At 42.6% G+C, this 24196-nt stretch overlaps 1 protein-coding gene across 4 annotated transcripts in view; it reads left to right on the forward strand.

The window, feature by feature from the left end:
* Nucleotides 1-24196, forward strand: part of GRIA3 (glutamate ionotropic receptor AMPA type subunit 3) — a 144739-nt gene that overhangs the window by 104476 nt on the left and 16067 nt on the right. For 3 of the 4 annotated variants that reach the window (XR_015773862.1, XM_005530004.3, XM_088062673.1), the window contains 3 exons: nucleotides 5892-6090; nucleotides 20142-20389; nucleotides 20948-21062. Coding sequence is in view for 3 of the 4 variants with exons in the window: in XM_005530004.3 (XP_005530061.1) it covers nucleotides 5892-6090; nucleotides 20142-20389; nucleotides 20948-21062 (562 nt within the window). In the remaining variant the exon portion in view is untranslated. The remainder of the gene's footprint in view (nucleotides 1-5891; nucleotides 6091-20141; nucleotides 20390-20947; nucleotides 21063-24196) is intronic. The other variant, XM_005530005.2, reaches the window with a different exon arrangement.

Raw genomic sequence — 24196 nt, forward strand, 5'->3', positions numbered from 1 at the left:
ACATCTATCATGTTTCTGCATTTACACTGGTTAAATATTTTGGTGATGTGCTTGTTATAAGCAGTAAAATTTTCTAGTTTCTTGGTGATGAAGCAATAATTTTATTTTGCATGACAATAATTTAATAACCAGTTTCCAGCTATTTTATTTATTAAAAACACCTGGTAAGATAAGCAGAATGTTTATTAATAGTCTTGAGTGGCCTCACTGAAGTGACAAAATTTCTATGAAGTTTCTTGGGAAGGATCATGATTTTGTCTGTTAGTGTGCAATGATCATCCTATAGATTTGTGTCAGTTTCCCGAGTTCCTGGTGTCTGGGTATGCTGCCCCCCTGTGTACTGACAGCTGTTGGCCTCCTCCCCCTGTTTGCACTTGTTTCTCTCCCTGTTTCTGCCTTGTGCCTCAAACCTGCATTGACACTGCTTGCTGTTAAAGGGGATGAGTAGTGATACCATTTAAATTGCTGTTGACCGTGTGTTTGCCCAATATAAAGGACCGGGAAATAAGCACTGGGACATCACATGGAAAGCTGCAGGCATCGCACTGTTTCCGCTAGGTCTGGTTATTGACAGTTAAATAGAAGTGCATAGGATTTTTGAGAAGCTCTCATGTGACTCTTTGGCATGGTCAGCCATTTACCTTATATAACAAGTGGAACACATTGGGTTTTTTCAATACAACCACACTAAGTGCCTTGGGAACACCTACAAAAACAGAAGAGAGACAGCAGTATATCTATTTATTTTATCTGTCCATCAGAAGCTATTAGCTCAGTACTAATATATGGACTTCATTTGAAGATATTGTCTAGTTATTTTGTTATCTTCCATTATAATATTCCAGGCAGTTACATGCATTGTTACAGGAAAAAAAGAGAAATTTAATACTTTGGTTTAAATTCCAGAAACACTGTTCCTTTGACTGATATGTTGATTGAGGTTGATTAAAATGTCAAATTTCTTTTCTGTGGAAGGGACTATTCCCAAGTATTCCATTCTTAATCCGTATCTTTGTAAGGTTGCACCATTCACAGTACATTGACTATATGAATGTTTCATACTATTTTATTGCCACTAAAAGGGGCTTCATTCTTCCATTGTGAGTTTTGTCTGAATAAATTTCTTATATGAGAGCATACAGCACTCGTAGAGAGATGCCGACAAGCAGTCTGGAGAGATCACTTTTGTACTTGCTGATAAAGGCTCTTTCAGCTGCCTTTGTGTGGAACAGCTGTGACATCTAATGACTAGGTAGATCTATCCTCGGTGAGTATGCTGTGTGGATATTCCAGAGGATATATCCCTATACTCTCCTCTCTGTATTTAATAGGAGTCGTCTAAACAGAATCAGAGAGCAGCCAAAGGCTGGGGGTTAGTGCATCCCTTGATGTAATCAACATTTATTTCAGCAGTTTTGTTCTGCTATCAAAGGCTGCTGTGTTTTCTGCATAGTGAGCTAAAGCATTGAAAATTCACTTTTGAGGGATCAAAAGTATATTATTAAACTTGCTTTTATGTAAGATGTGTACAGCAAATGGAATGAGGAAAAAACACGGTCAAATTTGTAACACTGTTCTGAGCAAAAGTATCTTTGAAATCTCTATGAGAGCATGTATTTTCATTTTGCTCTTTATTCATGTAGAACAAAAAGGCTAGATTAATTAACTGCTGATGGAAAAAGACGGGGGTTATTAAAAACTGTCTCAAGAGGTTGGTCATGTAGAGGGTGTATTTCTAGGTCCCTGCTTTCACAGCAGAAGACTCAAGAGACTCCTATTAAAGGCCATGGGAATGACTTTGTGGGACTTTCACACTACCAATGAGAGGGTAACCTGACATTCCTGGAACTCCCACTGCCATTCCTGTGACGGAGCATCTCAAGCCAGAGCTTCAGATGCTGTGTCTGCCTGTTGTGTCTCTGAGGCCGAGGGCTGGCTGGGCGTGAGAGCAAAAGGCTGGGCCCGCAGCTTGGGAGTACCAGCTGAGGTGTGCTTGGGATATTGAGGGGCTCCACACTAGGACAAGTACTCAGGGTTATTTGTCAGCATAACAACTGTCTTATATCAATCCAAACAGCCCAGATAAAAATGGAGTAATGTGAGAAGCTTATTATGTATCTGTAATATAGGAAATCAAATATCTTTTATGGTCTTGAGCAGAAACAAAATCCAAACTATTTTGATAAATGAGGTTTTGTTTGAATGTATTTTATATATATTATTCTCCTGGAAACTGAATGTGAATTTGAATGTTTATTTTGTTTTTTCTCTCGTTACTAATTTGCTCTCATTTGACTCCATGCTTCCTTTTAAATTTCGTCTCAAGGTATGCACTCTTCCTGTTCACTTGCTTTTGAAAACACCATCTGACTTTGTTTTGACAATTGAGTTATAATCCTGCTGTTCCAGATCTGTGTTGTTTCTCTCATTTGTTAGCACTCTAATTCTCTTTTAAAAAATGTCATACAAAATACAAAGTATCTGTTTATTGAGGTGATTTGGAAAACTGTATTAAGCTAAAGCATTAATTGGTTGTTTTTAATTACATCATTGCACATGTGCACATGATATGGCTTACATCAGAAAAAGTGGTGCTTGGTATTAAAAACTGTGATTGAGTTTTCTGTAATTATTATCTGAGTAATAGAAAAACATTTCTGTGCTTCACAGTATAAACCAAACAGGCACTCTCTGATTAGTAGCCTGGTATACCTGTACTAACCCTTTTTCTCCTGCATTCCTCTCCACCAGCCCCTGCAGTGGGTATAAGGAGTCTTCATTTGAGCAGATGGACGGGGGGAATTGGGGTTCTTTGGTCAAGGAGGCTGCCAGCCCATGCTTGTCCATGTTCTTGTTCTTCAAGTCTCTGTCTGTCTGTCTTTCCTTCATTGTCAACTTTGTGGTTTATTTGATTTTTCTTTTGCCTCATCCTGTGACACCAAGTGACAGCTGTGTCAGCCCAGACTGCTCTGTAGTAGCTGCTGTTTAATCCTCCTTTCTGTGCTCATTGGAAGACTCTGGGAGAAACGACAGTAGTGACATCCAGTTCTCCTTGAAGTGACCTCAACTCTTCTGAGAACAGCTCAGAACCTCTCTTGCATATAGGACCCTTGGGGAAGTGCCTTTTTCATCAAGGGATCCCCTTGTTCCCATCTCCTGCCTCTCAGGTGGTCCTTTTCCTGTATCTGTCTGACTTGGTTGATGCAGGTTGCTAGACCTCTGGGGCAAGGTATTTTTACCTTTCTCAGTGTGTAGGATGCTGTCTGAACATGCAGCCTGGCACAAACCTTTTATTGTTGCAGCAGTGAGAGCTTGAAGTTTCACTGGTTTGGAAAACACTTGTCTTCTGCACATCTCCATCCTAGCAACCCATCTGTCCTACCAACAGAAGGGGCAGCTACCAATGAAAGTAAGATGTTTCCTATGGGAAACTATAGGGAAAATGAACACATACTATTTTATTCCCAATGCTTCCACTGAATTTATGAGAACACCCAGATAAATCTTTTTTTCATCTTCCTATTTCAAGACCTACCTTAAAAAAGCAAGAGGGCCATGGGAACCTGGAAACTCCAGACAGAGCTTGTCCTGCTGTAGGGAAGTAGATGTTTCATCTGCTGGACCTGCCAGCCAAAACCCTCCTCAGTCTGGCTCTGAAACTTTCCATATCACTGCAGGGAGGAGAAATTCAATTCCAGTTCTTGTCTGAAGATGGAAAGTGTGTAATGAAGAAAGGAGCTAGAGAATGAATTCCACCTGATGTAGCCATCTGAAAACGATAGACTGGTTTTTAGTGAGGCATCTTGGTTCCCTCTGAAGTCATGAGACAGATGGACAACTTTAGATTTATTCCACACTACAGCAAGTGAGATAAATCTCCTTCTGAGGGTGTCAGGCTCTTCTCTTTTTCTTTGCTGGCTCCAAAGGAAGCCTTATTAGACAAGTTCAGCAGGCACTGATTTGTAGTTGGAGAAAATTGTATCAGCCCAAGTAAGAGGGTAATGAGCTTTACCAAATAGCTGAAGCCAAGACCCTATCTGTTAAAGAAACTGGCCAAAAAGGCCTGCAGCTATCTGCAAAATCCCACTCACATGATACCTACAAAGAATGAAGAGTAAGGTAGATAGATTCCATGACTTAAGGCATTATTCTGTATTTGTATTGCTGCAAATTCCCTTCGCAGCAACTCTGGCCCTGTGTTAATGAGCACAATGTCTGCACAGCCCAGGCTGAAGCTTGGAAGCCTTTTATCCTCTTGGGAGGCCCTCGAGAAAGGGAGGGAGGCCTCCTCCACTTGTGAGTGATCTGGTGGAATTGTGCCTACTCTGAGGAACCAGCCTTCATCTGCCCTCTCAGTGGGAGCTACTGCTTTATCTCCTTGGGCAGAGGAGAGTGGAGAACAATGGTGCTTCACCTTTCTCCACATTCCTCTCACATATTCCAGACAGAGCTCTCTGGTTTTATTGTGTTGGTGATCTTTTTCTTTGTTATGATCTTTAGTGTTGTATGGATATGGTTGGGGTTTTTTTGTTTGGTTTGGTTTTTGGTTTTTTTTGTGTTTTTTTTCCTGAATAATTTAATGGCATTTTTTAATGGCTCAGGCAATCTCAGGCTCTGGCCAAGACTGGGCTGTTTACCAGCAAACCCCCCTGTGTGGGTGTGGTGGGGGCATGTCATGAGACTTTTGGTTTTTGCCTATCTCCATCTGTTGGTAGGACAACTTGTACCCACTGTCTGGGGATGGCACTGAGAGGCTTGAAGGAAACAAAGAAAGAGGTAAGAGTTTTCTGGTTTTTCTCTTCACACAAACCGAGGACTACAGCACCCAGGTTCCACAGATGTGTCTGGGATTGATTCTTCCTCCATTGGTATCAGTAGAGCTAAGGGAAAACATGAAATAGTTTTGTTTCAGCAGTTGATATGATTTTTGGTCAACATGCTGTATTTGAAGAACAAGCAATGTACGTGGCAATGAAATTCCCCACCCAGCAGAGTGATGTGTCACTGCCATCCTTCAGCCCAGATCAAATACTTCAAGGCTGATGTTCAATTGCTGTAAAGCATCAAGAGCTCTTGCTGACAGGATCCAGACCTTCTGACTATTAGGCGTTTTGTAATTACGTGTTTGCAAGTAGGCTTTTTCTTAAGTCCTTATGGAATCGCTTTAACATACAAAAACCAAAGACCGCAACAAAAACTAAACACTTCTTTTTCTGTTTCCTTCTCTGTTGCTCTGTGCTTATAAAGCAGGGATATGCTTGACTTGGAATAGTGCAACATGCAAATTTTAACATAAAATATAAACCAAACCAGCCTCTCTTCTCACTTCAATATGCAGATTCATTTTATAATTCCTGCTAGGCTGTGATGAGAGAAGGATACTGGATCACTTTTGGTACATTCTTTTGCATGTTTACTCAGATTCCTTTTTTGCAGTTTACTGTATGTTACATTTTGGGAGTGAATGCAGTAAAAGGTGCATTTGTGTCCCCCAAGCTGGGCAAAGGGACATGATGCTGGCATATCCCAGCGTGTCCAGCACAGGGAAAGGCTGAGCATGCAGAGACAACAAAAATCTTCTGGCAAAAGCCTTCTCCAACAGAGGATTTGTGGAAGTCAAGAGAGCTCATTCCTCTTCTTAAATGAATTATCTCTTAATTTGCTGTTCTTGTTTTCACTGAAAGACTACAAAAAGAGTTGCACTAGGTAAGACCAGGTGTGCACTGATTTTTCACTCCTGAGGAAGGTTATCAGGAGCTGGCTCAGTCCACCTGTTCACAGATACTTGGAAGACCTGGACAAAAGGGTTGTGCATGTGAATTTCTCTGCAGTGAAGAAAGAAAAAATCAAGGATTGTTCAAAGCAATTTAATGATGTGTGTTTTTCCATAGATCTCTCTCAGGGCGAATTGTTGGAGGAGTCTGGTGGTTCTTCACTCTCATCATTATCTCTTCCTACACTGCTAATCTCGCTGCCTTCCTTACGGTGGAAAGGATGGTTTCACCCATAGAGAGTGCAGAGGACCTGGCTAAACAAACTGAAATAGCCTATGGCACTTTGGATTCAGGCTCAACCAAAGAATTCTTTAGAGTAAGTCTGTTAAATCTCCTTAAAGTGCCTAATTTATGTGTTTCAGTTGTTTGATTTTACCCAGCTGTAATAGCCGTCCTGGTGAAAGCTGCTTTGTGCAATCAGGACAGGCTTGAGAGCAGATTTTAATATCAGAAGGCATTTTATCAAAAATGGGTGGTTTTGCTTAACCTTAAACACATCAAGATGGAAAACCTGACCTCTGTTGTCACGGGAAGCGTTTTGTAACACCAGTTTCAGAGCCTTGGTCTGATGAACAATAATGCAGTCATTGGCACAATATTTAGCAGAGAAAACTCTTGCAAGGAGTGATGCTCTTGACCTACTTGCTGTGTGTGCCCAGCTGGCAGCCAGTAATGCCATCCGACGTCGGTGCTCACTTGCCAGAATGAAGGGGGGATGGGAGGTCTGTGTTCATTCCTGGTGGAGAATTGGTTGCTGCCATTGTTGTGTCTTCATTTCTCACCAGCGTCTGGCTGTGGCTGTATCTGACAGTCGGATAAACACTTTGACAACACGGATAAAAACTCTGGTTGTTTTTCACCTTGGTTAGGGAGACACGGGGTTTGCAAGATTTGGGGGTAGGGGCAGGTGCACACTTTTATTTAAGATCATCCTTTCTTTCTTCTCTTGCCAAACCACAGGCTGAACTGCGGAGTTTGGTGAGAAGCATTAGGAACTCAAAATAGGATCTCAGTCCACTTCTATGTCTCTGAAAACATCGTCCTGAAAAGTTCTTATTTCTAATCTTTCCAAGGGTGGACTGGAATGCTCAGGCCTTTCAGGGAGCTCTTGGTTCTCTCTCAGCAGTGCCAATCAGATGCCATTCAAACCAGCATTTTTTTTGTATAGAAGAGTGGTCAGTGCTGCAGGACTAATTACTGCCTGTCATGCATACTGGCCAAGTGCAAGCGGGAGGGAGGAGGGAGACAAAAAAACCCTTGCTGCTGTAGGCTGATGAAATACTGAGGGCTCCTTGGAGAAGTACCCAGGGCCCCTTGAATTTACTTGAAATTTCAATACATGACTGCACACACACACACATTTACATAGACATCTGATGTAAACCTGAAAAGGAATGCAAAGGTCTTTTATGAAGCTTTTGCACTCTGCCTGTAGTGTCTTTCTATTAAAAGAGAAACTCGGTGGTTCTTAATTAACTGTGGTAGCAGGTACATTATAACAACTTCTGTTTGTGTTAAAATCCTGTGAGATAAGCACTGACCTTGTAAAGGTGACATTAGTGTATAAAATTTTTTATTCTGCTTAATTATGAACTCAAGGCAGTATTATCTCTACAGCAAAAATGAGTTGAGTGAACCTGTCAAAAGCAGTAGCACAACTTGTTTAGAAATATTGGTGGTGTTTATAGTCACTATACAGATCTTAGGGGGAAAAATGCTTTCTTTTGACTGTCTTGTTACAGTTCATATAGAAAGAGGGGTTGTATTGGGATGTTCCTTCATTTCCTTAATAGTTTGACACAACAAGGAATCCCCTTCTCACAGAGAGATCAAAGGAATGAGTGTTTCATGTGAAAGGATACAAAGTCTGGTAAATGTATGAATGCTTTGTTGTGCTGCTAATAATCTTGAGATGAGCTGTGTCTGTCTGCTGGTGCTAGGGGAAACAGGGTTGTAAATGAGCTTATCTGTCAGGAGTTGCCAGCTACATCAGGCCAGGACAGGAGTCGGGTGGGCATGGATGAGAGCAGAGAACCAGCAGTGGGTGTTTGAGCCAAGTGGGAAGAAGAATGAGCCCTAAGTGTGCTTCTCCCTCTTTGGCATTCTCAAGGCACACAACATAATTTCAGTTGTATTAACTTTTGCAGAGTAATTAATTAAAATAAGGTGATGCATCCATGAAAGTGTTGTAATTAGAGTCTTCTTTAGTTGATTTGAAAAGGGCAAAAGCTATGCCTTAGAATAAACACATATGTTCACATAAGTACTTCATTGTGCAATCTTTATTAGTTACTTAATAAGGTGGTAAAGGTGGCTGAAACTTGAAATAATTTAGAGGACTCTTGCTTTTTGAGGTCCTGCAGCACAGACTTCACCTCTCTGTTTTAGGGGACTTGTTCTCCCTTGGCATCTCTTTTCACTGCTATCAGAGGCATCAGTAGGAGTGACAGTGCTCTGAGTTGGAAAAAGCCGAGTTCTCCTAAGTACAGAGTGGTGCTTATCGTCTTTGTAAGTGGAATACCCTCCACCCATTTTCCCCCAGCATTTTGCTAATTTAAACAGCGGTTAGCTGAGTAGCTCATGATAATTTACTCAGTGAGAAAGGAGTAACTTGGCTTTATAGCTGGGCCATGGCTTCACACGGGGGATTTGGGGGGGGAGATGTTCAGAACAGTCTCCAAGATCCCATTAGGAAGTTTGTATGGGTAGATCTCTTTCTAGAGCTGTAAGGCTAAAATGTTTCTCAAAGATACTAATCAGATACTGATCTTAATGGCTACTGTTGGCCAGTGGAAGGTGCCAAACTGACAGTAGAGGGAAGAATTGCCTCCTGATGCCTCATAAAGGGATGATGTGTAAGTGAGCTTCAGATCCCCGCCATCTTGTGGGGCTCTAGCACATCTGCATGTGCTAGAAGGAACTCCTTTAGAACTTCCAGGCTATGCCTCCCTTCTGCCAGCCTCATTTCCAGACAGGAGCACTTTTGAAGGTTTTTTTACAGTGTGAATACCTGAAACTGGACTGATACCAGCTTCTCAATTCAGATGAACAGATGGTAATGACTTTGAGCCACTTCAGACCTGGGCAGACTCCAGCTTGTGACCTATTTTTCAGTCTTGGCGGTTTCCCTAAACAGCGCAGTGTCTCCCGGGTAGATGCTCTCCCAGCTATGGGGGTTAAGCTGGATACACCACTGCTGCTTGAGGCTTGCTGTTGGCATGATGCTGCGCTCACAGTCCCAGCACTGCTCTCACAGTCCAGCACTGCTCTCACAGTTCCAACACTGCTCTCACAGTTCCAACACTGCTCTCACAGTTCCCACACTGCTCTCACAGTTCCAACACTGCTCTCACAATTCCAGCCAGAGTTAGTATGTTGTAACAGTTTTACAGCAAAACACTTTTACAGCACTCACTTGCTGGTGATTCTCTGCATAAGGGCATTTGTCCTCCCAGTATACCTAAGATTCAGAGGAACCTTCCTGTATTCTCATGGCTGTTGCTTGTTTCTGCTCAGAAACTTCTTACATTTTGCACTAATTAGCTAATAAAGGCGTTTAAATGGCAATCAATAGATTACATCAATTCCCTTTTGGCTTTCAAAGGGCACTCATCCATATTGAAAAGGAAAAGAAAGAACCTCTCCTGAGATATTTATTGACACATGGTCTCAGATTAAGGACTCCAAGATTCCTCTTTCTCTTTCTTGAAGGTTGGTGAAGGCCTGCATGAGAAAGAAGTTTCAAATCCCTAAGCTACTTTTAAGGGTATAACTGTTAGAATTAACATCTTCTAATACATTCAATTAAAGTTTCAGCATATCTGAGCAGCTTATCAAATCAATATAATGCCATTTATTCCAAATTTAGCACTGAGCCTAAGTATAATACCACACTCTAATACATTTCACCTCCAATATGCATATATTCAAAAGGCATGACCTTTACAACCAATTAGTGATTCTTGTCTAAACTTGGCTGCATTTGAACTTCAGCAGAAGCAGAACATGTTTGTAGACATTTAGAAATAAAAAGCACGCTTGAATTTATGGTGCTTTCTTTTAATTGATAGAAGATATCTCTGTTAAGAGTCTTCTGCAAAATAACTTGCCAAGTGTATGTTTGATCACTGACAAACACAGCTGACCTGCTAGTACACTTCACTGAGAACTTGTGTAGTTAATCACTGTTAACTAATTAAGGAGAAAAGAAGATCTCAATGTTATTTTGTTGTAGAAATTTTTCTTTGTATATTTCTCAGCACAAGTTTAAGGATGTCCCTGACCAAACAACTCAGCTACCAAGTGGCTCTCCCATGCCTCAGGTGGAATGACTTGCTGCCTTAAAGTCAGTTCTTGATTTTTCCTCCTGGAAATGTCATTAATTTCCAGATCTGTTAGGAATTTCAGTAGAAAGGCCAAAGATCCTTTGGGCATGATGGTTGTTCCAGCACTTACAGTTGGTTCATCAGTTTCCTCAAAAAGTGATTCTTTGCAAACCAAGTTCAGATGTGAGTCCTTTCTGGACTTTGTCTATACATAAAATACGTATAAACCTACAGTTTTTAAGACACAGGAAGTCATTATAAGGATGGCCTCTTAAGATGTTCCCCATTTTGGTCTCTTCTTGGTTTCAAATCAGAATAGTTCAGCAGGGACAGATAGAAAAGCATAAGATGTGCTGACAAGAGGCTTTGCATTTCTGGTTGCCCATATTGAGGAGAGGTGCTTTGACATGCCAACAGCTACTGGAAAAAGCTGTAAGTGGGAAGGGGACTGGTGAGGTATCTCTTGAAAAGAAATTTAAGTACCAAATTGTTTAGCTGGTAAAACTAAAGGCAACATAGAATACAATTTGTTTGAAAGCAAAGAAAAAAAATCAGGCAGATTAGCACCAAAACAGAAAATGAACATTTATCTGGAAAAACAGTGAAAGAGCAAATGAACTCCAAATTCTACTGAAATTAAAAGAAAACATTTCTTTAACCCATCAAAAGGATTTCAAAATACCTTCAGCTAAAAACACATGGGGTAACTCAGACTTCCCCTCCTGCTCAGTAGAGCCTTGTGTTGGGCTGTGTGAGGAGGGGCTGTGGTGACACCAGTGGGTCCCTCCTGGCTTGAAAGAACCAAGTGCCACTTGCCCCCCAAGCTGGCAGCATGCAGAGAGGATTCCCCATTCAGGTGCCTCTGACTGTGGCAGATAAGGCCAATGGCAGTCAGGCAGCCAAGGAGGAGCACAGCTCCATCCCAGAGCCTCAGGAGAGAGTGAGGAATTACGACCGTAATGCATTCAGAAGCCTCAGTGTGTTACATCCCGTTGTAAGTTAAAGAGCTCCTTGCTTTCCTCTGATGATAAGGTTTTGTGAAAACAAGAGGGAAATAAATTCCAAAAGCAAGCAACTTAGGTAAGGAAAAGCCTTGTGTTATACACCCATAGCTGCCGTACAATTTTCATACATTCTGTGCAATCAAATGATACTGAGATCATCATTAGAGCCTGTTAAAAACACCATTGTGAACTCTGTGCACACAGCACTAAGGATTTCATCTGTAGTTAAACTCTTTGATTTTTAATTTCAAAATTTATTTTGCTAGTGAAGATGAAGGACTTGTTTCTAGCAGAGCCATCATACAAATGCTTTGCTTTTGCCTTAGGATAAAACTATGATTAGCAGTTTGGAGCTTTCTGTGCTCTTGACATCAAGTGAAACAACACAGTCATCATAACAAATTCCTGACAAAAATATTTTGTGATTGTATTTATGGGTTTTAAAGAATAGGACATTACAGAAAAGTGGTAGCTTCAAAGATGAGTTTTATAGATCTCAGATACACAATGTGGCAGTGGCTAATCATAAAAAGTACTGTAGTTCAACTGTTTTTCGACAGAGGTGTGAAAATTTTATTCACCCATATATTTTCTCTCTCTTCCCTGTTTGATATAGGTGGGAGCATGTGCAAATATTAAAAGGTGAATGTATGTGTGCAGAGAGGTCAGAGCCTCTCCATTACATGGATGTTAGATGGTCTGCTTGTGGGGTTTGTTTAATCTCTTGAACCTCCTTTTCTGCCACATTGCCAACAGGCAGTTTTAAAGGCAGCAGGAAATCAAAAGTGACATAATTGCAAAAGAAATGGTTTCGCATTAAGTGATCTAATGTCTTTAGGTCTATAGATTGGAGAGGAAAATGTATCCTTACAGGAACTGAAATTAACAGTTCATCCATCATCCACTCCTTGGAAAGGAAGCATTTGAATGGTGCTGGGCTTAAGGTGGCTGAGCCATTTTACTAATTCCAGCAGGCAAGCCAGGATTTAGCAAAGCTTTCAGTCAACACTTAGTAACAAATATTCAGATAAATCTTTCCTGTATCTTCAATAATAGATGGCATTTGTCTATCAGTTCTTGTGTTTGTGGTTTAGGCTTTCCAGCTCACCTCTGTCTCCATACCATCCAGCAGTCACCCTCTGTGACCTAGTCTGTGAGTCCTAGGGGAGGGGTCAGGTAGTGAGAGGGGCTGCAGCCCATGGGAGGCGGGCACAGAGGGGCTGCAGCCCGTGGGAGGCCAGGCACAGCAGCTCACAGTGGATTAATGCTGTATCTGTACCGCAGAGGCAAAGCAGAGAGTGCCTGGGGGGAAAATCACTTGCTGTTTGAATGCTCTGCTTTTGGGAGAGCAGCTCTATGATAATGATAACGACATTGCTCAAGACAACGAGGACCCTGGTTTTTCAAGTCTCTATTACTTTATGTAATACTGCTATGTCACATTAGTACATGCTAATTAGAGATTCATTTAAAATACATGGGTGCTGATAAATGACTCACAGCACTGCTACTGTTACTTTTACATAATTAGAAAATACATGAAGGTTTAGAAACTCCAATGATGTGAATATGAAACATCCCCTCTTGCAATCTGCTGGGATTTCTCCATCATTGCCTGCGTATTGGCCTTTTCTGTCTGGAGCTGAAAACTCATTAGACCTGACAGTGTTCAGATCGTGTGCTGGAAATGCTGTTCTCCGTTAATTTATTACGGGCCAAATGCAGAGCAGGGCTGGTTGTGCTGCTCAGTTGCCCACACAAGACAACTCTGCTGAATATGTCACTGCTGGAAAGATGCCCCTTAGCCTGAAGGTTGACGTAAGCCTCCCTCTGGCTAGCTCGAGTGTGTGCTGCTCCTGCTCCCTGGGCAGACAGACAGACAGACAGGCTTACCCAGCACTGCTGTCCAAATCCCTGTCATGTGCCACCCTATCACCCCCCTGGCACTGCTTCCTTGGGGCAAGCACTGCCCGAGCGCTGGCTCTGTCCCTGAGTCACACAGGATTTACAAAGACAGCTTGTCTCTGGTAAAGACTTTCATTTTAATTTCACAATCAGCATTGCAACAAGGAGGAATGGCTGAAGTTCAGTGTTGTGCCAGGAAAGGACATCTTTACATCTTGATTTACATTCCGCTGCTCAGACTGTTACTGACATGTCAGCAATGTCTGGTTGCAGCCAGAGTGACTCTGCTTGTCTGTTTGTGTGAGCAGAGCTCGCTGCAGAAAAGGTGTGTTTTAAAGCAGCTACAGCACATCACCTGCCTGCTGCCACAGGTCACGCTTTGAAAAGGACCATGATACACAGGGAGAAAGTTTAAAATCACAATTCCTAAAACATTGTATTATTTCTGTAAGACATTTTATTTTGTAATCAGGCCACTGTTTATATCAGGTGTGGAAAAGCGGATGATGCTGAAGCCTGGAGGAGTCTTACTAGGCTGCTTCCCCAGCTATTTGGGTGGGCAGCACTGCTCTGGACTGTCCTTCCCTACCATCACCACCTCCACTAGCCCCCTGCTGGACTCCCCATCTCTCAGCCCCGTGGATGGGGTAGTCTTCATCTTGACACAGAGGATTCTAGAGAAAAGCAGCAGCTCAGGGATTTGCAGGGCTGATCCTTTTGCTCTCTGGGCTTCATTTGACTCAAGTGGGAAAGAAAAATGTAATTTCTAAAGCTTAAGTTATAATTTGGGCAAGAAACCAACAAGACAATGTCTCCCATCACATGCTTGGCTGCAAAATATTACTAGTCAGGTCACCCTTTATTTTACGTGTGTGCATACACTCTCAAAGATTTGTGGGTTCCTACAAACATACAGCCTAATTTACATGTGCATGCTTGAACCTTGCTTTTCTGTGGCATCCCACAAATTCATAAATCGTGGGTAGAGATGGGTAAACTTGAGGTTTGGCCTTGCTAGAAGAGAAATGCCCTGACCTATTTTCTTCTGCCGAGAATGTAATAAAAGCAAGAGAGGTTCGTGTAATTATGGGATTGATTTTTCTGTCTATATAGGTAAGTAAATTGCTGGCATCACAAGTTATCTGTGGCTAAAAGCTGTGACATTGATCTGTTATACTCTGCCCTGTGACCTTCAGTAAATGACATATCTGCTTTCGTGTCCTCACTGGGGAAAGGGGACTAATGGTGCCCTCTGGCCTTCATGAGACCTATTTTTACCTTCTCAATAAAGAGCTTGGAAATCTCAGGCAGAGGGACCTTACTAATAATATTTATCATGTTCTTATGTAGCATCATCATTAGGCTGGCCTCCATGTGCTCCAGGGCTGAGATTGGGCTTCCACCAGTTCCTCACTCCCGCCCCAGAGGCAGCTGTGCCAGGGATGACTCAACATCAGGCTTGGGGGGGAATGGAAAGGCAACAAATCAAAGCCATATTCAAACAGTAAACACAGTGGTGCCACTCCATTGCAATTTGCTGTATTAGAAGTTCAGTCAAGCAACTGCCTAAACCCAGTGGATCTCAGTGGGGCCTAAGCCACGCAGCAACAGCAGTACCAAGGGAGTCTCTTGGCAGTTTTTTCATTCCTGTTTAGTAGCTTGCTTTTAAATGGTTCATAAGCTCCTGGACTCATTAGCTGCTGCAGAAGAGGTAATTGCACACGTGGAGGAAGAGCAATGAGTGATGATAATGAAGGTACAGTTCAGACTTAACAGCCCAAGTTCATCTCAGTGAGGTGTGTATCTGTATAAAGGCAGCATATATTATTCAGATTAAATACTTGCACTGATTTTAGTATAGGCCTTTGTTTTGTATCAGCAACATCTGTCTGATTTAAGGGCTGTAAATCTCCCTTGTTAAGGAGCTATAATGTAGTCATAGGGCCCGTGCAGCAGAGGAGAGTGGTAAGTCTGCTGCTATAGGACCTTTATTGATGTCTCTGCCTACCTTTATATGTGTGCTGCAGTCAGGATGCTCCACATGCTTTTTCATTATTTTTTTTATAACTTTATCAATCTTAATTTTGAAGGCAGATGTAAAAAAATTAACATCAGTATAATCTATTTTTTTTTAAAGTATAAAACAGAATATATAACAGGATTTTTAAAATAAAATTTGGCTCATGACTGGATGATCAGCAACCCTCACCTATAGGAGAACAATTTGAGCTTGACTGCTGGGAAATCACTTCCTGGTTCCTGTCATAAGAAATTAAGGACCATTTTAGTAATTTTTAATAAAATACCCCAATGGGGTACACAAGGAGACGTTTTGAAGAAGACCTTCAGGTTGCGGAGGAGGTGGTAGGGAGAGTTAAACATTCTAAAATAGGTAAAGGACGTCCCTATAATGTACTTTAACTACAAAGGAGAAATGTTGCTTCCTTAAAACACAGCAGCTTCACCCCTACTCAGTAGTGGAGGAGGTGATACAATGTCACTTTTAGCAGAAGTGTGAGACAGATGTCTGCAGAGGGGGAAGGGAATTTGGTCATTGGGAGAAGGCTTCATATTTTAGAGCTGAATTTAACCAATGTTAAGGAATTGTCCAAGATGTGCTGGTGTTTGCTAGGCATCTCTAGGTGATTTGGAATGTGCAAAAGTGAAACGAAGACACCCGGTCTAGCTCAGCTGGAGCCACATTTGTGGTTGCTGGGTTTTTTGTTGTTGGATGGGTTGAAGAAATGGCTGCAACTGAGAAGCAAACTTGCCTCCTTCCCGTGCCTGTATCACTCACCCAGCCCTGACTGGCCATGCTTTTGGATGCTACCACACACTCTGGCTGATTTTTCATTTCACTGCTTGAGCTAACGACACATCAAAACTAGGAGAATTAGAATGAAAGACAGTATTAAAATTGTGGACTGATGGAATTGGCATCTTCTTTTCAAATTAATGCATTGCTACTCAGAAGCAATGTGTGTTTAGGTGCTGATTAGTAATGGGCCAAGTGAAGTGAGTCCTTGGCATAAGAGCTGCTGGCTCTGCTGACACAGAAGGGAGCTGCCTGCACCCTTGGCTGTGGTGTTTGTGGCTCATACTTCTGCATAAAGATATCCAAATAAAGAAAAAAAAAAAAAGCCAGCATTATTGACAAAGCAAAGGCCAGTTCTATTTATATCTGCAGTAAGGCTGCGATAATGAAAATATGCTTTAATGTGTCTCAGGACCTGGATGAAACACTGAAAATGATGCTTTTAAGAAAAAAATTATAATAATGTCCCCTTGAAATCCTGAGGAAATGTGTGTGGCGGACTTCTGGAGAGCAATATCAAAGAAATGGGAGTTGCAGAGCATAGGAAGTTACTGCAGTTATGGGCTTTGAATTGGCTTAAATCTTTGCTTTTAAGGTTTTTTTCCTAAGTATCTCCTTAAAAGTTACACTTTATTGACAGGGAAAATGTTTTACTGCCACTGAACTCCAGCAACAGTGCAGATCTGTCAGACCTTTTCTTATTTTGGAGTGTAAATCCTTTCTCTGTGGCTGCTTCTGCTGTCTGGCCCCTCTCATGGGTGTCAGACTCCTAGGGGGGCTGGGAGAGGGAGGCAGTGTGAATGTCTGCAGAGGGGGACAGATGGGTAAGAATGTTCTTTCAACACAGAATTTGGAGCTTCGTAGTTAGGAAAGACATTTTTATTTTCTTAAAGTATTTTAGGGGCTTCTGGGGTGGTTGGGTTTTGTTAAGGCAATTGGAAAATTGGGAAAAGAAACACTTACTAAAAATACCATCTGTCATTTCATCCCATTGCATCTTTGACCAACTTTAATTAACTGGTTGTTTCATGGCATTGAGCAAGTTTAAAATATGGCTCTAGGATCAGAAAATGCCCTCAAGCATTGATGAGCACATGTGCAGGTATCACAGCTCATCTGGTGGCACTGTCCCTTTCTCCAAGAGGCCTCATCATAAGTAATTACTTTCACCTTATTATGAATTTGGGTGAATGGCTGCAAAAAGCAGCACTAACCAAGCAGGTCTTAGTGGCCAGAGCCCATCACATCCCTGGTCCTCTCTCTCAGGACCCCTGGGATCCTCAGCCTGACTGTGCTCCAAAACCAACACATGCGTGATGCATTTTAGAGTAACCTTTCCCAGTCAACCCATGCTTTGTTCTTTTCTAGCTTAAATTTTTGTCTACTTCTACTAGATCTGACTGCTATTCTTATTTAGTTAATTTGATAATAAAAAGATATTATGAAAGTCCCACTTGGCAGAAGAAGAGGTGGGCAATGACCATATAGAAACGGAAACTGATTTTTAACTACATCATCCAGAAGAGTTAAATGAAGGCAACAGACTATAAAGCTTAGGCTATTTGTTGAAGTAGAAAAGAGATCAGATTTTCAGTTGTAGAATTTGATTTTCTGAAGCATGAATGATGATATTCACCCTTTGCCCTTGGAGCAGGGAACATGCTTTGTTTGGACCTTGTGCAGCCCTGAGCATGCTGTTGGCACTCAGCAGATAACTGTCATTATTAACAATGCACAGATGTACTGGCCATTGCTTTCAGGTAGTCAGGCCAGGTGGAAAGAGTATGAAAGAACTTATTACAGACAGATAATTCACGTGTGAGATAAAAGACTGAAAGGAAAAGAAAATCTGTTTTATCTGGGTAATTAACGGCACACTGCAGAGGAAAACAAGCAAAAGTATACATAGCGCAAAACACAATTTGGAAGGTGCACGACTTAAGCTTGCTGAGAGGTATAAAGAGTAAAGACGGTTTTCTACCTTCTTTTTGTCCCTTGGGTGCCTATTTGCAAATATAAATGGCTAGGTGTGTTTGTGTTATTTATGTTAAGATGAAGGCTGTAAGTAAAAGAACCTTGAAACTAAGGCACTCCAGGATAGCTACTGCTCCTGCTGTCTCTGTGTTGGCCAGCCAGGCTGTTTTATGTTCCCTTTCTGCCCAAGAGAGCTGCACAGGAAGGGCTGGCAGGCTGGCCATGGGCAGTGTCTGGGACACTGCCTGCAGTGCCACCTGCATAGGTGCACCGCTGTCACGCTGCTCTGCTGTCCACAGGGCACAGGGGTGGTGGCAGCCACTGAGACGTGACAGTCACCACCTCCTGGTGCTTCTGGTGTCCCTGAAATCTCGGCAGCCCCTCTGGCAGGTTCCTGGGAGTCATGCAGTGCCCTGGGCAGCTTCCGACAGGGCAGGAGATGAGGAAATGCCCACATCCATTAAGTGGATTGTTGGAAAAGCAGGAGCACCAACTCAGTGTGCTCGGAGAGGGCACCTCAAGCAGGCAGTGATAGTGGCTATTGGGTGTTCTGGCTGCCAGCCCATGGGTGCCTGGCCCTGAGCCCCAGTGAGGTTCCCTCTTTGGGCAGAATCCATGGTCCTGCAGTCAGCTGAGGCTCAGCACTCCTTGCCAGGCAGTCCCTGCTGCACTCCCCACTCAGCTTCAGAGCTACCATCCTCGTCTCAGGCTATCCAGTTTTGCTGTTGCAGGGGAAGGTCAGGAAAATCCAGGTTCTTTCAGCTGTGTAAGGACCATTCCAAGCCCCAGTTACATCCCTCTTTTTCCTGATTCTGGACAAACAACTCCTCTTTACAGCCCCTCTTTAGCCAGGAGATGCTCTCTCTGACTTGTTTTTCACATCTGCCACCCAGCCAGCCCCTCTTGTAACTGGGCTGTATTGATGTCTCTCTGATTTCCTGTTGTCAGATGGGCTGATTCTAATTGTTTTGCATTTTTGGTTGTTTTTCAGTTCATCAGTAATGATAAAATAAAATCCTGCCTTCTGTGGTCCTCTCTTTCCACCGTAGCAACACCAGCTGAGCATATTAATCTGAGGAGCAGGGCAGGGAGGGCTTACTCCCTGTGAAGTGTTTGGAGGCTAGTTGTTAAGCATTACATTATTCAAAATGCATTAAATTGTCCTGAATGAGGAGGAAACATGTCTTGATCATCAAGCTGATGGACATTAGCAGTCTTCCACCGCAGTTTGCTAAATTTGAACTAGATTTAGCTACTGCCTGCTTCATTCCTATTCTTCAAGGAAAGCTGTGGACAGGGAACTGACAAGGAATAGGAGGCATAAATTCAAGATACCCACAACTTGGACTGAAAGTCTTACATAAATCCTTAGGATTTATAGACTTTGGAGAAATGCAGTTGGCATTACTTCCTTCTTTTGACCAAGCAGGAAAGTTTAACCGGTAGTCCAGGATACAAATTCTTGACAGTCTGGAGGTGGCTTTGAGATCTGAGGGTGGCTTAAATGTTACTGGTGGGGAAGAGCGAGAAAGGGAAATAACACATTTCTAAACATTTCCAGGTTTGCAAAGCTTGTATGCTGAGCTAGAGGTTGTTAGGGTTTGCTCAGTCTTGAAACAGGGGAATCAGAAAAAAATAGAGATGGGTGACAGGCAGTTAACCATGATTTTTTCAGCTTATTGCTAATACTTGTAATTGCTGTCTTTTAGGAAAACGAGAAACCAAATTCTGAATATTTGACTATTGATTCATAAAATATTTTGTAATTACTATTTATATCCCTTGTTTGAGCATCTCTATTGGCAGCCACTAGAATATCATGGTCTCCTGTATCATAGACCTGCCATCACCACTGTGAAAAGCACACTCCTGCCTTGTTGAAAACTTGTAATAAGCAAATGCCAGCCCTTCCTAGCTGCAGTTAGCGTAAAAAAAAAAACAATGCTGAGGATTTGTGTGAAGAGGAGAGGCTCTTTTTGCATCTGTTTGCCATGATGGATGAGCTGGGATTTCCCATCCTCCCTCTGGCTCAGTAGCAGAGCAGTACACGGGCAGGTAAACCCAGCACAGAACAGGAGCCAAGGCTGGGATGGGCACACACCGTTGCTCATTCCAAGGCTGCCAGTTACTCAGCAATCAGTAGAATAAATGTCTGAGGTATGCTTCTCCCTCCCCAAACATTTTGTCATTTAGTCTTTGTTCAGGGAGCAATGTCTCTCTCTCCGAGCTACCTTGACTTTTTGTCTGTTAGCCTTAATCAGTTACAGGAAGCTAAGCCAGCTAAGCCCAAGGAGCTCAGTCTTGCCAATGTGACTCTTCATTTCCCTCCTTTCATCTCTCCCAGAGGTCAAAAATAGCTGTCTATGAGAAAATGTGGTCATACATGAAGTCAGCCGAGCCCTCAGTGTTCACCAAGACGACAGCGGATGGAGTGGCGAGGGTGCGGAAGTCCAAGGGGAAATTTGCCTTCCTGCTGGAGTCCACGATGAATGAGTACATTGAGCAGCGCAAGCCCTGCGACACCATGAAAGTTGGAGGAAACCTGGATTCCAAGGGCTATGGTGTAGCAACCCCCAAAGGCTCAGCATTAAGGTGGGTGGAATAATATAACAATATCCATGTTGTTATAGTATTCCACCTACCCTGATGTATTGTGTTGTCATTTTCTTTCTTGTGGATTTTGAGGTAACTTAAAAGTTTAAAATCTTCAATATTCCATGGAGTTAAATAAGACGGTAAATTATGGTTTCATTTATTTAATGCATCCATTTTTTTGTGTTCTCTTCGTGTTGTCCTCTCTGATTGTTTGTTGCTGTTTTAATTTTACAGTTCAATGGCTTTTTCAATTTAAATGGTAAAAGCCAAGTTAACGTGCCATATGTGACGAATGTTAACTGCATGATGTGGTGTTCTTGTTACTTTTTTTCTCAAAGACGATTTCCCCATCCCGCACACTTCAGTTTTGAGCAAATGTTATCCTCCATGCCACCTTCCAATATTTAACCCTGTATTTGCTGTACAGACATTTTGGTAGCTCCACGTTCTGTGAAATTTTAGCCAATTTGTCCTCTTGTGCTCCTTTTTTTATACGTTACGATTTCCTAAGCATTTGTGCATTTTTTCTTACAAGTTATGTTTTATCGTTTCAAGAAATGCTGTTAACCTGGCAGTATTAAAACTGAATGAGCAAGGCCTCTTGGACAAATTGAAAAACAAATGGTGGTACGACAAAGGAGAGTGCGGCAGCGGGGGAGGTGACTCCAAGGTCAGCCTCAATGTCACCACAATCGGGTACCTTAGCAAAGAGTAATCGGCAAGGCTGTTATTTTGCTTCTCAAGAAAAAAAAATCAAAAAGAAAGCAGATGAAAACTATTTCACTAATTGTGATGGGGAAAAAAACTTTTTTCTTGCTCAGTAGCTCTTTCAAAGAAACGGTCTTATTTAATATCATCAGCGGGTTTGTTCAAGCTTGGAAACCTTATTTAACTAACAGATAAAAAGTCTAGTATTGATGGGACCTACGCAGAGTAAATCAGTGAGGTAACTGTTCAAGAAACCAATGATCACCTCTGGTCACTGTTCCAACCCCTGAGGGCAAGGGTTTATGAGACTTTTTTTGGCCAGGACTAACTGTGCCAGTACAGACCTAGAGGTGAAAGAGCTTCAGTTTCCTTTGCCCTTTTGGAGAGGTTTTGGAAATTTTGCCTGGAGTATTCAAATGTCACCTTTTGTACTGACCAATCTTCTTCACACTCCTATGCAGGAGCCCCGTATCTGTGTTTGACATGCCTTTGATACAGATGTGGACTCAAATCTGGCTCCAGAGGCAGTAGTGGAAACCTTATCACTGCCTTCTGCTGAGCTGAGGCTTCTCCTAGCCTTCCAGGCAGTCTGTACTGTACCTTCACAAAGTTGCTTCAATGAGTCCATGTATTGCAAATGTTAACTAGTGTGCTTTCCTCTTGTCAGCTTTGCCCTTTAGGACTGGCAGTTTCTGCAGTCTTTAACCCAGCAAGGTTAAACTACAGCTAAGTTGGCTGGGTGCTGTTGGTCACTGTGAGTCCAGGAATTACCAGGAAAATTAATTTAAATGACACTGTTATACTGTAAAGTACTGAAATTCATTTTTGTAGTGACACTCTCTCACATCTAGTAAAACCAGATCTTTAGGGAACAATAACTCCTAATCTCTCCAATAAAAATGCTTCAGATTTGGTCCAAAATCAATAATAACAGTAAACTGCAGTTTCGGACAATTACTGCAAATTACTGCTGCAATCTATTAATATGAGTTGCATACAGTTGGCTACATAGGAAGTTGCTCAGCGTGTCATGTCTGCTGCTTGCAAAAGCCACTGTGTAATACTGAAGGAAGGAAAAGCTCTTTAATTTGGATTGATTCAGTAGCTGGAGGTCTGCAGTGCTCAGCAGCAGCCTGGAGATGAGCACAAACTTTTGTATGCTTTTTAGCTCTGCTGCTCATCCTTCACAGAACATTTTTATATGTCATATTTGCCAGTATATTAAACGTTTCATATCCTCCTGGGATCCAGCACCTCATTGTCTAATGCTGCCTCCCTGAAAGAAAACTCTTCATATAAACCAGCTTCAATGTACTTCATTGCTTCAAGTTCATTGAATTAAACCCAGCCAATAACACTTACAGCCCTAAGGAAACTAAAGAGGGCTTTTTAAATGGTCATAATTAGGGCAGGGCCATCTTTCTATTTTTGCTTGTGCTGGAAGATGTTTTACAAAGAACGATGCTGTCTATTTGGCAGGGCCTCGGCCTGGTCAGGCAATGTTGAGGGAGTGGAGTCTGTGGTGGTGTGGTAACATGAGTTGGTACCCAGAGAAGAAGGAAGGGGAGCAAACACAATAATGTGTGTTTTGCTAGTTTAGTCCTAAGTGATGTCTGTCTGTAGTTTGTTGTAACAGCTGTGGTGATCTATAGTCATCAACTCTTGGGGCACAGCTCAGCTGGCAAAAGTCCCCAGAGAGGAGAACATGGAATGTAGAAGACCTCCCACAGAAGACTAAACTAAGAGAACTGGGGAAGGGGTTAGTGGCTGTTTCTAGAGGTGTGGTAAATCAGAGGGCTTTTTTGTTGCAAAGTGGCTTTTCCTTTGAGGTAGTTCTGTAGGCCCTGAGTACTGCAGACTGCACTGCGGCGCAGTTGCGGCAGACAGGCAGTGCCTTCCCAGCACACCCCCATCACCCACCAGGCCCTGCCCCAGCCCAGCAGAAGCCCTGCTGCCCTCTGGGGAAAGATGAGCTCTGGTGCTGCCCCCTGTGCACTACAGCTCCAAGAGTCTGCTGGCCTCTCTCTCCTCACTGTCCTCCCACCAGAAGTTGCCCTCATCATCTCATCCCATCTCTCTGGTTAATTGTTTATATGAACACAGCGTCATTTGTAGAGCATTCAGAGGAGTCGCTTCAAAACTGTTGTTTTTTTCCCTTTTACCTTAAAGGAGGTGGCAGCTGGGGGAATCAGGATGAGGTGGTGAAGGCACCTGAGGTGAAGTTACAGACCTTGCCCTCCATCTCATGGCAACCATTGCTCACTCAGGGCAGCTCCCTCTACCGGCTGAGCTGACAGAATCCTCTCTCAGCTTCCCCAGTAGAGACCGAGTCTTGGGAAATCGCTGCCCAGAGTCTGCAATCGTCACTTCCTACCTTCTGACAATGGGTTGTGTGTAGATGTGAGTCATGTCAGACTGGTGGTGCCAGTTTCTTTAGCTAAATTCCTCTGTGACTCTGACACTTCAGCTCACGCTGAAAGCCAAAGGTACGTATGAGCCCGTTTGCTTGTGCCAGTGCCCATCGTTGTACTGCAAAGGACCCGGTCGTCTCTCGTGTGCTCGTCCTCCCTGCGGTCTCACATGTGGTGTGCCTGTGCTTGGAGAGGAATGATTCTGAGTTGTGAGTTCGTCTCTTGTTACTATATCTTCATTACCTCTGGAAAATTAAACAGTGACTGCCATTTTCACAAGGATTTTGAATCTTGCAGCAGGAAAAAGAAAAGGTATTAAATTGGCTTTCTGCAGGTTTTGAATCTGTTGGTTTACAGAGAATGTAAGGTTAGGCCTGTGGGCATTCTGTGCTCCTGATTCATAATTCAAGACTAAAGAGATTGTGCCATTTTAATGAGTTTGTTTTAAAGGCCTCAGCTGACATGTGTCTTGTTTTCAGTGCTACCAGTCTGTGCCAGTGCTGGTGTGGAGCAGAGAGTGCCAGTGTGCTCTGCAGTGCCTTAGGTGCCCTGCCAAAGGGAATTACCCCATTTCAGTAGTGGTCCTTATTTAACAAGTCTGAAGGATAATATGTTCCACCTATATGTAATTTTTCTGGGATGCATGTCAGTACAAATGGACTGACTTAGCTGATGCAGACATTCT

Source organism: Pseudopodoces humilis, chromosome 15 (assembly GCF_049639895.1).
Source record: "Pseudopodoces humilis isolate 2021_Gansu_Grassland_sample_001 chromosome 15, ASM4963989v1, whole genome shotgun sequence".
In the NCBI taxonomy this organism is placed as follows: Eukaryota; Metazoa; Chordata; class Aves; order Passeriformes; family Paridae; genus Pseudopodoces; species Pseudopodoces humilis.